General features: G+C 39.2%; 2 protein-coding genes across 2 annotated transcripts in view; both read left to right on the forward strand.

Moving 5' to 3' along the window:
- LOC127614653 (latent-transforming growth factor beta-binding protein 1-like) overlaps positions 1-5914 on the forward strand; it is a 108386-nt gene extending 102472 nt beyond the window's left edge. The window contains exons 40-41 of the mRNA XM_052085985.1: positions 682-831; positions 2870-5914. Coding sequence (XP_051941945.1) covers positions 682-831; positions 2870-3045 — 326 coding nt within the window. The 3' untranslated portion in view covers positions 3046-5914. The remainder of the gene's footprint in view (positions 1-681; positions 832-2869) is intronic.
- An 873-nt stretch (positions 5915-6787) lies between these two features.
- On the forward strand, positions 6788-15314 carry pomt2 (protein-O-mannosyltransferase 2). The gene is made up of 21 exons (XM_052085992.1): positions 6788-7494; positions 7671-7755; positions 7836-7940; positions 8116-8224; positions 8301-8409; positions 9308-9467; positions 9544-9650; positions 9721-9803; positions 10053-10162; positions 10558-10624; positions 10697-10757; positions 10844-10922; positions 12378-12529; positions 12605-12696; positions 12786-12862; positions 12958-13029; positions 13099-13158; positions 13247-13352; positions 13743-13883; positions 13950-14061; positions 14831-15314. Exons 1-21 carry the CDS (start codon positions 7187-7189, stop codon positions 14934-14936), a joined length of 2301 nt encoding a protein of 766 aa, XP_051941952.1. The 5' UTR covers positions 6788-7186; the 3' UTR covers positions 14937-15314.
- Positions 15315-15366: the final 52 nt, after the last annotated feature.

The following is a 15366-nucleotide window of genomic DNA, read 5'->3' on the forward strand; positions in this document are numbered from 1 at the left end:
GCGTGCGTGCGTGCGCGTGTGTGTGTGTGCGTGTGCGTGCGTGTGTGTGTGTGTGTGTCATCCCAAAACACAAGTTCTTCCACACCAGTCTCATTCAGTCAAAAGCTGGAAAATATTGGATTTTTTTTAAACGGACAGATCGGCCAAATCAGTAATGGATGATTAGGGTTTTTTTTATTTAATTTAAATATTTCCAAGAAACCAAGTCTTATGTACATATGTAATTTATTTTTTTATTTTACAAACCATTTGATTTTATTAATAACGTCTAAGATAAGAGAAGATAAAATAGCCTTGATTTTTTAAATTGATAAATCCAAATATATTGATAGAAATTAACATAGAACAAACACATTTTAATTTACCACTTATAGGAGAAAGTGGTGAATTACTGCACCAAACAATACAGGAAATTTGATGATGTAAATGATCGGTGGGCTTTTTATCTGGCTATACTTTGCCTATCTATGATGTAAGACCTCAATTTGGAATTTTAAAAAAGGGGCCTTGTCCTGTCTTAATAAGACGGACAATTATGCTTCAGGGAGAACCTTTGTTGATTGATCATTTAGAGTTCATCCAAAAACTATTGTCTTTGTAGTGTGTGCGTAACTAATGCAAGATGGACATTTTTTAAAAGCATCTAGTCATTCATTCACACCTCCCCTTTTGTGTTTTCAGAGCGCTACGATGGCTTCGAGGGTCTCCGGGCAGAGGAATGCGGCGTTCTGAACGGCTGTGAAAACGGACGCTGCGTTCGCGTAAGGGAAGGCTACACCTGCGACTGCTTTGATGGTTACGAGCTGGACCTAAACAAGATGGCCTGCATAGGTGCGCTCTCATTCTGACATCTGACATCTGCAAGCACTTGCAGGTGTGGGCGGGCCATGTGGCTCTGAGCAAACATTGATTTCAGCATCCCCTGCTTCGGTCAATAATATTGATTATTGGGCATTCGTAAACCTACTCTAAACTAATTTCAGGGCTGTGGTCTGGAATCTCTATTCACACTATCCTATTGTCACCCTGACATGTCTTATTCACGAACAATAAATGATGGTTTTCCATCTCAAAAGGGAACACATTCAGCTACAAGACTTGACTGGTGTTGGGAGTCATTCTGCAAGACGGCGTGCAATCCATCAGTCTGTTTAATTGTCCCTAAAAATGTTGAGATCAGACTTGGGTGAGCTCTCCATTCGTGTTTAAAACCTTGTGGAGCCATGCTTGAGATTTATCGCTGTGAGGCAACTCTTCATGCGGCTCAAGAAGAAGCTTTGCATTTAACAACCGTACATTAGCTTGTGTTTTATGGCGATCTAATGAAAGCGGTCTACTCCCCTCAAGCATTGTCTGTTAGCCCACGGTCTGGCCACTCGCTGCCAAGATTAAGGCCTTGAATCTCCGGCCACTCACTCTATTACATTGGGCTTTTGTGTCTTTTAAGTGTGCTTTATTTTTGTGGAAAAAAGTGAGACTGTCTTGTTATGGAATGTGATGATTACAATATTCCGTCTGCATTGGGGCTTAGCAGCTTCAAGGTCGATGCAGAGCTAGTGGAAACATGTGGCGCAACACATGCTATTCCTCCTTTTACCTGCATATCGGTGTCAAGATGAGAATATGAGGCTCATGCAACATCATGAGCCTGAAGGCTTAAAGAAGGCATTAATGAAAAGTTAAAAAAATTTAAAAAGCACGACAATCACTGATGCACTTTCATCTGTTTACAAACTGCCTTTCTGACACAAGTACAACATGAAAATACTCTGAACGATCATGGAGAAGGGACGCGGAAACTGATGTAAACGGCCGACGAGCGAGAGTGACACCCTTAATGGCACTCACTTGCCCACGGCCCTTAGAGCCTCGATTACGACAGTGTGTCGATGTGTGACTTTTGGCTAAATGACACTTTATGAAAACAGTTTATGAAACTGTTTTGATGTTTCTATTTCACACAGCAGTGCTATTTTTCCTTTATTCTTATGTGGAGTTTTGCGGGAACTAGAATGGATGAAAGGTATTTAGGGTGGCAAGACAACGCCCTAGAGATGCGCTGGGACACATCGTTTTGGCTCAGGATGCTGGTGTAGATTCTCGATCGGTTCATCCAAAGTACAGTTTATGTGTAACGGAGTGATGCATGAAGTTATTAAATTATGACGGAAGTGACGCAACAGCGCATAGTATGGCAACTGCTTCCTCGTCGCTTATGTTCAACTTAAAAAAATAAGCAAATGATTTTGTTCTGTTTTTTTTTCCCCCAAGAAAATGACTACCGGTCCGCATTCCGATTGTTAAGGATTGTTATCATTAAAAAACAAAAATATTTTTGTCATTTTTGTTGTTCGTCATGGAATGCAAAAAATTCAAATTCACACTAGTTATTTTATTATTTCTGACGTGATGCAAGATGCTCATTCTTAAAATATATTCAGTACAGTATATCACAAACGAGAGCTGATCAGCTGTTAACTTGCGCCACTGCCGACAGCGACCCAGCACTTTTTTTGCATCATCTCCAGAGCTTTACCAAGCTATTTTTTTTTTGCATCAACCCCACAAGAAGCCTGGTCTGGCTGTCTGACCTCCACTGGAATCTTCCATCAATACCGGCCATCAGCTGTCGACCAACACTCGCTACTCCTCTGCTAACATGGCACCATAGAAGGAGCAAACAGGGCATTTGGGCGTCATCAAAAATGTATTGTAGTGTGTGTTTACTGTGCAGTGTTTCCAGTCATTCTTTCAGGTCCTCTATCCAACGCTTGAAACTCTTGATCAATGGAAAGAAAGTGTTATTTACAAATATGCAAATGCTCCTACGCTTCCTCCGACTAACACTTCATGCCTCCTTTTCTCACAGACATAAACGAGTGTGAGGACATCAGCGACAAGGTGCCGTTGTGTCAGAACGGCCACTGCAGGAACACAGAAGGATCCTACAAGTGTAACTGTTTGCCCGGCTTCGTGGCCTCGGCTAAGCCACACAAATGCATCCCGGCCATCCCGGTGGCAGAGTTTCGAGAAACGGGGAACTGAGATGAGGGACGGGACGGACGAGTGCTGACTTCTCCTGCTTCCTTTCACCCCTCCTCTGGCCATCTCTTCCTCAGTGCCTGGCGTAGTAATGCTGCCAAGTTCAGACTTCAACTCCTTGCAGCACACATCCATTTGGGTCACAACACAGGTATCACTGAATCTTAGATCTAAGATGAACAAGAGGAATGAAGACATGGCAAGGAATTCTGAGCTTTTTCATTCCATAACACCCACCAAGAAAATGATTGGCTATATTTTCCATAATTTATTTTCTCCTTCACTTCTTTTTTTGAATAATTGTGTTATTGATTTCAAGCCACTTCTGACTTGCTAGCAACTGACCTGAGAGGGCTCAGAAAGAGAGCATTATTGCCATTTTGCATGTCACCCATACATGCGTGCTCTCTGAGTAGTCCAGCTTGCACATTAAGTTTATTGGAGACTCAAATTTTGTTTTCTGATTTTTATTGATCCAAGGCACATATTTTCCATGAGAAAATATCACAGCACACACCACCAAACAAAAACGTCACAAAAAGTAATGTGGATATAAAAAGTCTGCACAAGAAACTGCTGAAAACCATTTGGGGTTAATCAGATGCACTTTGATAATGGCAAGTGTGTGGCAACCCCTGTTCAACTTTGAATGTGTTTGGTTAATTCTGAACACAGCCCAAATTTTTAGTCATAAAAGTCACACTTGTGCAACCATGTCTCCTCTGTTCATTTTTAATGCCCCTCTTGAAAACATTGGGGAGGGGGGGTTGTTAACTAAGATGGTCAGGTAAGAGGCTGAAAAGGTTTTGACATTTATCTTCCTATTTTTTTGACATCACAAAAACCTGGCATTTGAACGGAGGTGTGTAGACTTTTTCTATCCACTGTATATACACAGAAACTATGACGATCTTGTTTCAATTTCCTCATATCTGTACTAACTTGGTGTGAAAATCTGTTTAGTTGAAGCTATTACAGTGTTCCCTGACATGAGTGATTCACTACTCACATGTTATCCTGTTATTTGCTGATAAACTCACCTATTCGCTATGCCTGCCCACAAAAAAACTAAAAGTATCACTTCCGCGCCATCTCGTGGAATCTTACTACCAATGAACTGTGTCAAAGTGAGTTGAGGAGCTACATGTAGTGCTTTTCCACCATCTTGTGGTATCTTGGTGCCAAGGAACTACGCTGAAGTGGGTTGAGGAGGTTCATGTAGTGCTCTGATGGTAGTTTGTGGCGTCTGTATGCTCATGAAAGAGAGAAGAATCATCTGTCACTCTTTGTCGCTAGCATAAATAGATGAATAAACGTTTGGACAAATTGCATGAAATCGTTTCTTGTGGCACAGTGGTTGGGGATCACTGCTCTAAATTGTCCATAGGTGTCAATGGTCGCTTGTCCAGGGCGTCCCCGTCATCCCGCCTCTATTCAGCTGGGATAGGCTCCACCTCACTCGTGACCCTAATGAGGGCAAGCACCATCGAAAATGGATGGATGGCACTTAACAGATATTAAAAATGATTTTCTTATCCTTTATTACACTTCTTTTCTTCACATTAAAATGGAGCTGAACAGCAAAGTGTAAAATGTGCAGACCAAGACAATACAACCAAACGTTTCAAAAAGAAAGACTTAGCCGCCACCTTTAAAGACTCAAGATGTATATGAGGATCTGGTTATATGATGTTCTGTACAGGTGCAATAGTTGCCTTCATCAGTTTTCACCATTTTTATTACAACTTCCAAAAAGAAAATCAAACTAACAGTATTAACTTATTTTATTCTCTTGACAAAGGAGCAAGCGTCTCGAAGCGTGATACTATATTTTAGTCTTGTGTCTAAAATAACACCTGATCAACAAATATCACTGCTTTTTAGTAAAAATATTGCTTTCGTGTACACAATTGTAGCAAATGTTACATTCCCACTAAGACAAAGGCTCCGCTGGAGAGGTTTCATACAGCTCTAGTACTATATATTTTGTTTAATATCCTTTTAATGCCTCCTACATAGCACGACCAACATTTTTGTTTGACATAAAACTCAAAATCGGGCGGAATGGATTTGGGAGGGGGGGGTCTGATATTGTAGCTTTGTAGATTTATACATGTGTAAAAAAAGCAAAAACAACAAAAAATATTTTTTAAAAGCAAATCTTTAAATCTTTTTATGTGTGAGGGGAACAGCTGACACTGTACCAGAGGAACTGTGTGTATAACCTGCCCTGTGGAGCAGAATATGAACTATACAGTATATATTCTTTGGGAAGTGGCAGCATTGTTCTTAATCTGATGGCAGACATTTTCCATTTCATTACCAAGACAACATTTTTTGAATTGTAAGCACCAACTTCTGTATGTTGCAACTATATGGTTAAATATTGTTAATTGTGAACATTACTTCTTTCAATATGTTGGCTTTTCTGAGTCATGAATGTATCACAGACAGCCTTGGCCTACTTGATTTTCTTTATTTTAAATTGTTATTATTGTTATCATCATTGTGGTTCAGGTTTGATTTAATCATTTCTTTAACTGGCACCTGGAAAAACACAATTGTGGCAGCACATAGATATTAAAGTCAAATTACAATATCCCCTTAACCTGCATTAATTGAACTATAAAAGCTACAATTGCGAAAATGTTTCCATGCGACATGCACTGTACTTTGATTGTGCTGCTCTAATTATCACCTCAACCAGACATGAAGTCAAACATTTGAGTCGAAGTTGGAACAATCGAGGTCCTCTCAAACAACCTAATGATAATGTCTACCTGTTATGTCATCGGAAATATCACTCTCATTCATTTTGTTTACCTTTTGACTGTAATCGCTGTCAGTCATCCAAATAAAAACAAAAAATAAACATCCGTGTGGTGTTTTCTTACACGGAATGCATTTTGTTCCTGCACTGCACCTTTTTTGAGTAAATTGGTTATTTTCTTGTACAGGTATATATTTGTTTAGTCCAAATACACCAGTCATTTGTTAATTACTAATTTTTATGAGTAGTTTATTTAGTCGATTTTGCTAATATTAGCATGATTTATTTTGGTTATTTAGATTTTTTAAAATTAATTTCATGAGTTAAATCATTCACTTGACGTTTTAAAATTCACTAATTTTGTTCTTCAATTATTCAGTCAATGAATATTAATATATGCACAATATTTATGTATTTATTATAGATGGTTGTAAAAGCCATTTTTTTACTTATTAAGTTAGTAAGGAGTCATGTTTTGACTGATTTTGTGGAGTAAATTTAACATTCTTGGATTTGGATTTTTAGATGTTTTTTAAAGTGATTGAAGCTACTTTTTTCGAGTTTTGTAGTTCATGTTTATATTAGTTTATTTCATGTTCGTGTATTTATTTAATTGATTATAAGTGTACTTGTTAGTTATTTTATGTAGTCAGTAATGCTGAATACACATCAGGAACCCAGTAGATTTGAAAATAAATAGACATGATGAAACATTTTTAATCCCAAATAAAATAGAAACTCCCGCATGAATTAACGGCATCAAAAGAAAAAGTCGATTCAACGGAGAAAAAAAAGAGCAATTATGTTGTACGGCCATCTTGTGGTCACAACTCAGCTACACAGCGTTGTCTACCAGGTCCTGCTATTGGTTAACACGGAGCGACTTTGTTTACCGTGTGGACACTTGGGATATGTATGCTTTTTGACATTCTAATAATAAGTCGAATATGACAGCGTACTACAACTCCCACAAACCATACCTAATATGGTATCACCATTGCTGTTGGTTCGCGCTAACGTGACCAAACCATATACTGTATTAGTTGTGGTCAATACAATAGTACAAAATAATGGTTGTATTTGATAAGGCCTAAAGAACGTAAATAATAATTTATATTAAGTGTAAAGGTATTTGTAATTGTTCGGGAGGACCACTTTTGTTTAACTTGTTTGACTGGATTTAAACACGACCAAGCTAGGATAAGTATGCGACAAGTGTGTTTTATAAACCGTGCTACATATTCAGGGACAGTACTGACACACGTGGCCGTCAAAAGAGCGAAATATGATGCTGCTTATATATCAGTGTCCCTGCGGGCTATATGATCAAAGTTTGTATTATAAAAAACATTTTTCAACTTGCTAGTTCGACATATGGAATGGACGTTTTCTTCTAGCGTTCTAATGGAAAAGGAACAATGCTCAACCCAGTTCCGAAATACAGGAGACTTATCAGTAAGACACAGAAAGACCTTTCGGGCCCCCACTCCTAAGTCTACTGACAAAAACCCCAATAAGGACGGACACTTGACAGAGGATGACAGACAGCAAACCAATGGGAGTTATTCCAGAAGAAGAAGCTCCACCAGTGATCAGCCCACCAACAGAACACTGCTTCTCTTGTTGGTTGGACTGTCCTTCTCCACACGCCTCTATAAAATAAAAGAGCCTCCTCATGTGTGGTGAGTGTGCAAAACATCTCTCTCGAGTTCCGTACATATTGTTTGTACTGTATTAGAGTCGTGGGTGAGCTGGTGCCTATCTCCACCTGAATTAGGGGGAAACACTAGGCTCACCAACCTGCGTTATGAAAAGTGTCTCATTGTTATTTTTGGTGCTCTTTTCTTGGGTCTTTAAGCTGGGACGAGACACATTTTGGGAAAATGGGAAGTTACTACATCAACAGGACTTTCTTTTTTGATGTCCACCCACCTCTGGGGAAGGTGAGATCTCAACATTTTGTCTAAATTTGACTCCTGAGAAGAAAATATAACAATTATAGGGTTTTGGGGCTATTTTTCAGATGCTGATTGGACTGGCTGGATACATGAGTGGTTATGATGGCACGTTTCCATTCACAAAGCCAGGAGATAAATATGAACACCACAACTACTGGGGGATGAGAGGGGTATGTAACTTACATCATTTGGGATTCATACCTTCCGAGAGACAGAGTGTGGGGGTGAAGGGGGGATGTTTAACTTGTCCATGCACCACATACTCACTGGTGAGTGTATGGACTGACAAAAACTCCACTCAAGAAAATCGCCTTTCCAAACATAATGCATATGGTTTTCCTCCAGTTATGTGCTGGTTTAGGCTCCTTTCTCCCCATTTTTGCCTACCTCATCGTGCTGGAGCTTTCTCACTCGAACACAGCCGCTCTCATTGCTGCTTGGCTGCTCATATTTGGTAGGTCTCTCAACTCAAAGTCAATTGATGCTATGTCAATTATCATTCACTTCCTGTTTCCGCTTCTCCCTGACAGACACGGGCTGCATCACGATTTCTCAGTACATCCTGCTGGACCCCATCCTCTTGTTCTTCATCATGGCAGCAGTACTCAGTATGGTCAAGTTCAAGCAGCAAAAAGACAGGTTCCCAATCATTTGTCTCACACGGTTGCTTGTAATACAAATGTATGCGAGTACACAAAAGAGTATAAGGGCCACACTAAAAGAAAAATTATAATGGAAAAAAAAATCTGGAAGTTATAACATTTTATTTTACATCTTGCATACATGTCATTTGGCAGTAAAAAACGTTTACTGGGTATTTCCTTGATGGTCCAACTTACTTGGCAAGATGCTCAACAGGCTTTTATCAGTTTTCTTTTTGTAAGTCCCGACTTTTCGTAAAATATCACAACTTTCATCCATCCATCCATTTTCAACACCGCTTATCTTGAAGAGGGTCTCGGCGGGTGCTGGGTTCTGTACCAGCTGAGTTCAGCCAAAAGGCGGACTACACTAGTTGCCAGTCAGTAGCAGGGCACATATAAAGACGACTGAGTGGGAACCGATCCCATGCTGCCCGCACACAAGTTACGCGAGTGTACCGCTACACCTTTAGCAACTCTATTACAACTGTATTGCCTTAAAGTGACAACTTTTTAAAATTCTAATTTTTAACTCTCATTAATTTCTGTATTTTACTGTAATATCACCTGTCTTTGATCACGTTTTTTTGTTGAAATATTGTGAATATATTCTATTGTTGGAACAACTTCACAATTTTATTCTCTGAAAATTGTTTTTGTAAAAGCTGTTTGCCTTTATTCTAATTCTAATTTTAACCTGGTAATCCACAGATAGATAGATAGATTAGTAATTGCAGTTTTATTTTCAGAGTTTTATTATTTTATTCAAATAGCATTTTTCTTTTCAGTGTGGCCCTTAAACTCCCTCTCAATACTTGTCAAAACAATGAAAAGAAATAGAAGTATATGTTTGTCCATGTAACAAACAGAATCATTTTGGCTCGTATGTTTTCCAGGCCTTTTTCTGCTCCCTGGTGGTTTTGGATTGTATTTACTGGTGTCAATCTTGCCGGAGCTCTAGGGGTAAAGTTTGTGGGCCTTTTTGTCATCCTGCTGGTGGGATTGAACACGGTTTCAGACCTCTGGAGGCTTTTAGGGGATCTGGACCTGTCACTGGTAAACGGCCACGTACAGTAAACAAAAGTAATGAAAGTGTCGACCAGTCAAATGTGATGGTTTTTCCTGCCATTAGGTGGACGTTGCAAAGCACCTCTTGGCTCGGGTTGTGGCGCTCATCTTGCTTCCCGTCTTCCTCTATGTTACAATATTTGCAGTCCATTTTGTGGTGCTGAACAAAAGGTGAGTATTGGATGCAGTTTGATCTCATCCATTACATTGTTGGATTAATCACAGTGGCACTCTTTATAAGTGGGCCGGGAGATGGTTTCTTCAGTTCTGCCTTCCAGTCTCGCCTCATCGGGAACAACCTGCACAACGCATCAATGCCTGAGTGTAAGTGTGATGCAACATTTATTATTTTGACCACATGAGCGGATAGTTATGTTAGGTTAAAAAATAATAACATGGGTGACTGAGTTTAAAAGCCAACTGTAGAATTGTAATGTTATGCTCTGTGACATATTTGGCTGTTTTGCCAACTCATCTGTAAATGAAGAAAAAAAGCTGTGATTCTATTAAATGTTTTGGAAAGGGAAAAAAATCCTTGTTTATGTGAGGAAATGTGTTGTTCATCATGTGTAGACCTGGCATATGGCTCCACCGTTACGTTGAAGAACCTTCGCATTGCTGGAGGCTACTTGCACTCTCACTGGCACTTGTACCCAGAGGGAGTTGGAGCAAAGCAGCAGCAGGTCAGGAGCGCACGGTGAAACATTGTCATCATGTGTGCGGTAATGCCGGCCGAATAAGTTAGTAGCTCACAAAAGTGTCTGTCTACATCCACGGGATTGAACCGAAAAATAGCAGTGAGCCTCACTAGCTTCAGCTATTCCGATCGCCGCTCATCTTAATGCATTCATAGCAGCATGACCACAGCACTCGTAGGAACAAGTGCAGCAGCGCAAAATGAAGCGTCTGCTTCGACTCCTATTCTCAAATTCAATAAAAGGCGAAGTGAAATGTATACAGTGAAACAGAGAAATGCTGAGGTTTTTTTTTCAGGGAACCTGGAGACAGTGGCCGCCAGTTGGCCATCCCTGCTGCATGGCATATACTGTCCAAACGTTCTACTTTTTTTTCCCTCTAGGTTACAGCCTACCTGCACAAGGACTACAACAACTTGTGGTTGGTTCACCGGCACATCGATACAAACTGTAAGGAAACCATTCAAACTGTATATGTATTTTTCAATCAAAGCACTTATTACATTTTTAATCGTGTTGTAGCTCAGTCCGAGGCCCCCGAATTGGTTCGCCATGGTGACATCATCAGATTGGAGCACAAAGAGTCAGTGCTTAAGATGGAAATTGCTTTGTATCAATTGTTTCAAATAAGTCAATAAATCTTATACCTGTTTTCCCTGGTTTTCTCAGAACAACTCGAAACCTTCACAGTCATCTCCACGAGGCCCCACTGACCGGCAAGCACTTCCAAGTTACGGGGTATGGCATTGTGAGTAGATAACGTACCGAAAATATTCACATAAATGCATTACATAGGGAATCTCCAAATCGGAATACAGTTTATTCCGTTGTGGTGATTGAGTTTCATGTTCTAATTTCAAAACAACTGTCACCATATTCAGTGACTGTTTTCCTGCTGTCAGGATAATGTTTTATTGTCACAGTGGTTAACTACTTGTGAATTCTCCTTTTTGCCAAAAAGATCACCATTTTGTCGCTTTTGTGGTCTTTGCAAAACTCGCTAAGATGGTTCAACGAGGGTGTTAAGGCCTAATATGAAAGTTGTACTTTGTCAACATCGGTTTTAATGACAGCAATAATATATATTTTTTGTTGGTCTTGTCGTTTGTTTGTGTTTTTCCGGTGAAGAGACTCATTATAGATCAGTAGTAGGCAAGGAGGCCGATAACCGGTATTTAGAGCCAAGATTAACTAGCAGTTGAAATGAAAATGTTGATGTCAAAATTAAAAAATCAAAATAATCCAACTCTTAATTTTGTAGAAATGTCATTAAGCATTGTTGTTCAAATAACTTCAAATTTGCAGCACAACGAAGGGTTTTCTGTTAATTTTACATATGTTGAGAATAGACAGTTTGGCTTTGGAAGAAGAAAGTGCAGTGAGTGCAGTAAAGTCCCAGGATCATCAGCATGTTGGAAGTTAAATAAAAACCCAAACAAGTAAATAGTTCCCCAAAGTTTTTAACGGTCAATAAAGTTTTCCAAAATTTCAAGAACTGAACTGAACGCTCCCTTATTTTCGTTTTGTCATTCGAACGCTAACTAAAAGTGCAGGGAGCTGCCAGTGTCAGCTGCATCACTTATAAAGTTGTATGTGTGAAAATTTTAATCAAGAAACACTGTAGTTCCCTGCAGTTAATCTATTTTAAAATGGATATGGTCTGCCTTTAGATTTTTAAAATCATTGATCGTCTACCTGGTCAAGATGCCTGTCTATCATGCGGCATTTTGGTACAACGGATGTTGAAGTGATAGGAGGTGCTTCTATAGGCCGAAAAACCCGCCAAGGACAAAAGTTATGTTCTGCTGCCATGTTGTCAAGTCAAGTCAACAGTATTTATAGAGCACTTTCAAACAGCCATCGCTGCATACAAAGTGCTGTACATGGAGCAATTTAACATGCACAATAAACAGTAAGACAAATCTTGTGGCACCTATAAGCATTTATAAGCCTTTTGGGGGGAGAGAGGGAGGTCAATTATTGGTGTTTATTTTGTATGTTATTCACGACAGGGCTCTGTGTCTCCATCCCACACCTTATTTTCAATCTTTATGGTGTCTCTCATTTTATTGCTCATGTTCTTCTGAGCATCAAGACCCAAGTTCCTATTCTCTGATGTTACTATGTACCTACACAGAAATAATTCTGTCCTTGTATGTCGGAGATAATTGCAAATGCAACTGGGGTTTGCGTCTGTCCATAGAATCATACTGGTGACAGCAATGACCTCTGGCAAGTGGAGGTGTGCGGAGGTCGCAAAGGTGACCCCGTGAAGGTGCTACGCAGCAAAGTCCGCTTTCTGCACAAAGCAAACGGTTGTGTGCTTTTTTCTTCTGGGAAAACCCTCCCCAAGTGGTAAGGATGAGCTCATTCGCTGAGGACCATCGAATAATTCCACTTTGTTCAAGCTGGCATCCTGTTTGTGTTCAGGGGCTGGGAACAAGTGGAGGTCACCTGTAGTCCTTACTTGAAGGTGACTCCCAGCTCTCAGTGGAACATTGAAGATCACGTCAATGCCAAATGTATGAGCCGTTTCTCCGTTTCTTCTTTCTTTTTCAAGTCAGTCATTGACCATTGTTGTTTTCTTCTTCTGTTCTTGTTCTCTTGACAGTGCCCAACATCAGTCTGTCAGTGCTGAAGCCTCATTTTCTCGAGATCCTAATAGAGTCTCACATTGTAATGATAAGAGTAAGTATAAAAGGAAACTTATCTGTCCTGTAGTTCTCTGCAAATGGAAAGATTATTAATGTTCCTATTATTATATTATGCTTATTTTTAATTAGGGTAACAGTGGTTTGAAGCCCAAAGACAATGAGGTGAACTCCAAACCCTGGCACTGGCCCATCAACTACCAGGTGAGCTGTGATAAAAGCGAGTGACTTGCAATACCAATTTCAAGTAAATGGTGCTTGTCTCTTGTGAAGGGACTGAGATTCTCAGGAGTGAATGAAACAGAGTATCGCGTGTACTTACTTGGCAACCCTGTGAGTATTCGGCTTGACTTCTCTCATCCATTGTGGGGTACGCGTCACCTGCACACATTAATATGCTTGTGGTCCAATTTATTTTTAGGTGGTCTGGTGGCTAAATCTGGCGAGTTTGGCATTATATCTGATACTGGTAGCAGTCGCTTCAGTTGCCTTCCAAAGAGGCATCTCATTGAGCCAAAGGAGACAAGGTAGGATTAATTTGGCAGTGGTACTCAGGGGAACTGCTTTTGCGCAAATTCATTAATGCACCTTGCGAATAAGCCAGTCCACTTTTAGACCTGGAATGTTTGAAAACTCAGCCTCATGGTGAGCATAGTGTAGCTCACCCAAATACATGCACACATACTGTACATATATGTAGAAAAATAGATACACGTTAAGATGATTATACCTTGAGTGACAGAAGTCCCACTGCTCACCCAAATACATGCACACATACTGTACATATATGTAGAAAAATAGATACACGTTAAGATGATTATACCTTGAGTGACAGAAATCCCACTGTCCTGTCACAGAAGTCCTCGATCTGTGCGAATAATGATGTCTTATAAAAATGTCAATTTTCTGGCTTTCAGGTCATTGTTTTGTGCTCACAAGGGGAGGGGGCCTCCTTTTCCTTGGCTGGCTACTTCACTACGTACCTTTCTTCACCATGGGCCGGGTCCTCTACTACCATCACTACTTCCCTGCAATGCTCTTTAACAGCATGCTGACAGGTACCACGGCCCATTCCAATTGTGCTCAAGAGGATACAAATATGGAGAAATGTTTGCTGATCACAGGAATTACATTGGATTTCCTGTTGAACATGGCCGACCTTCTGCTCCAGCCACCGTATTGCGACTGGCTGCAGAGACTTGCTAAGGCATTACTTCTGCTATTTGTTCTTTACAGGTGAGACCAAATATATTTTCGTGCTGCACCATTTGTGCAAAACGGCCACATTTAATTTTTAAAATGGACTGCTCGGCCGGGTCATTCTTTGAAGATGGAAATAACTAATGTTAAAATGCGCCTGTAAATATAGCTTATTCTAATTATAAAATAAGAATTCTTTTTTAAATTAGATTTCATATATAATTGTATAAATAATTTTATTAAAAGAAGTATTCAATTTAATTTGCCAATTGTTGAATTAAAATTTTTTTTAAGTTGTGTATTTTTTTTCCATTTCATTTGCAATACATCAGATGGTTGAGATTTTTCTTGTTATTGTTTTAGTTTTATTGATTATGACCTTAGAAAGTGATATGAAACATGTAAAAGGGTTTATTTGGCCCATGAAATAATTGTCACGTTAAATATTATTATGAATTACTAATTAACCAGTTATTTATGAATAAAGAAAACATTGTTAAACGTGTGTTTTATTTCTTAATCAAGAATTTAAAATTGAATAAATGAATACAAAATGAATTACATTGAATAAATACATTACAATGAACCATTCCGAGGAAAAACTTTTAAATGAATGCAACAGGTATTACAGCCATTGATAATAATAATAATAATAATAATAATAATAATAATAATAATAATAATTAGTGGTCGGTATTAAAGATTGGTGTGGTTCGCAGGCCATGCTTTTCCCTCTCCTGCTTTGAAACATTAATATATGTTTCGCTATTTTTCATGTATCTTGTGTAATGTTTCTCTTTATCAGTTTCTATCTGTTCCACCCACTCACCTATGGCATGACGGGGCCTCTGGCACACGAGCCGGGCAGCTCAATGGCCGGACTGAAGTGGATGGAGTCCTGGGAGTTCTAACAAGTTTTCAGTAAACATGACACTTAATTTATAAAACGAACCCTTTTTTTATTTCACAGTCTTACAGTGTTAATGAAAATGTCTTGTCACAGTTACTGTACCCGGTAAGGATTTATTTGAGTTTACTTTTTTAAAAAGATGGAGGACTTGAGGCCATACGTAATTAGCTGCAACCTGTCACGTGTTGCCATAATTGTACTGGATGTTACAAGGAGGATCTTTAAGTGCCTCAAAAAAAATTGGAAATGTGTCAATAATTTCTATGATAGTTAGTTGGAGACAGTTGGTTTTATTGTTATTTAGATCTGGATTTTATTGTGATGAACATTTTTTATGGCGTCTATATATATTATAGTCAATGTTAATAAATAATGTTAATAATAAATCATATTTTTTTTAGCCTGTGTGTTCCAGAAATTCAATTATCATG

This window comes from Hippocampus zosterae, chromosome 14, assembly GCF_025434085.1.
Source record: "Hippocampus zosterae strain Florida chromosome 14, ASM2543408v3, whole genome shotgun sequence".
NCBI lineage: Eukaryota > Metazoa > Chordata > Actinopteri > Syngnathiformes > Syngnathidae > Hippocampus > Hippocampus zosterae.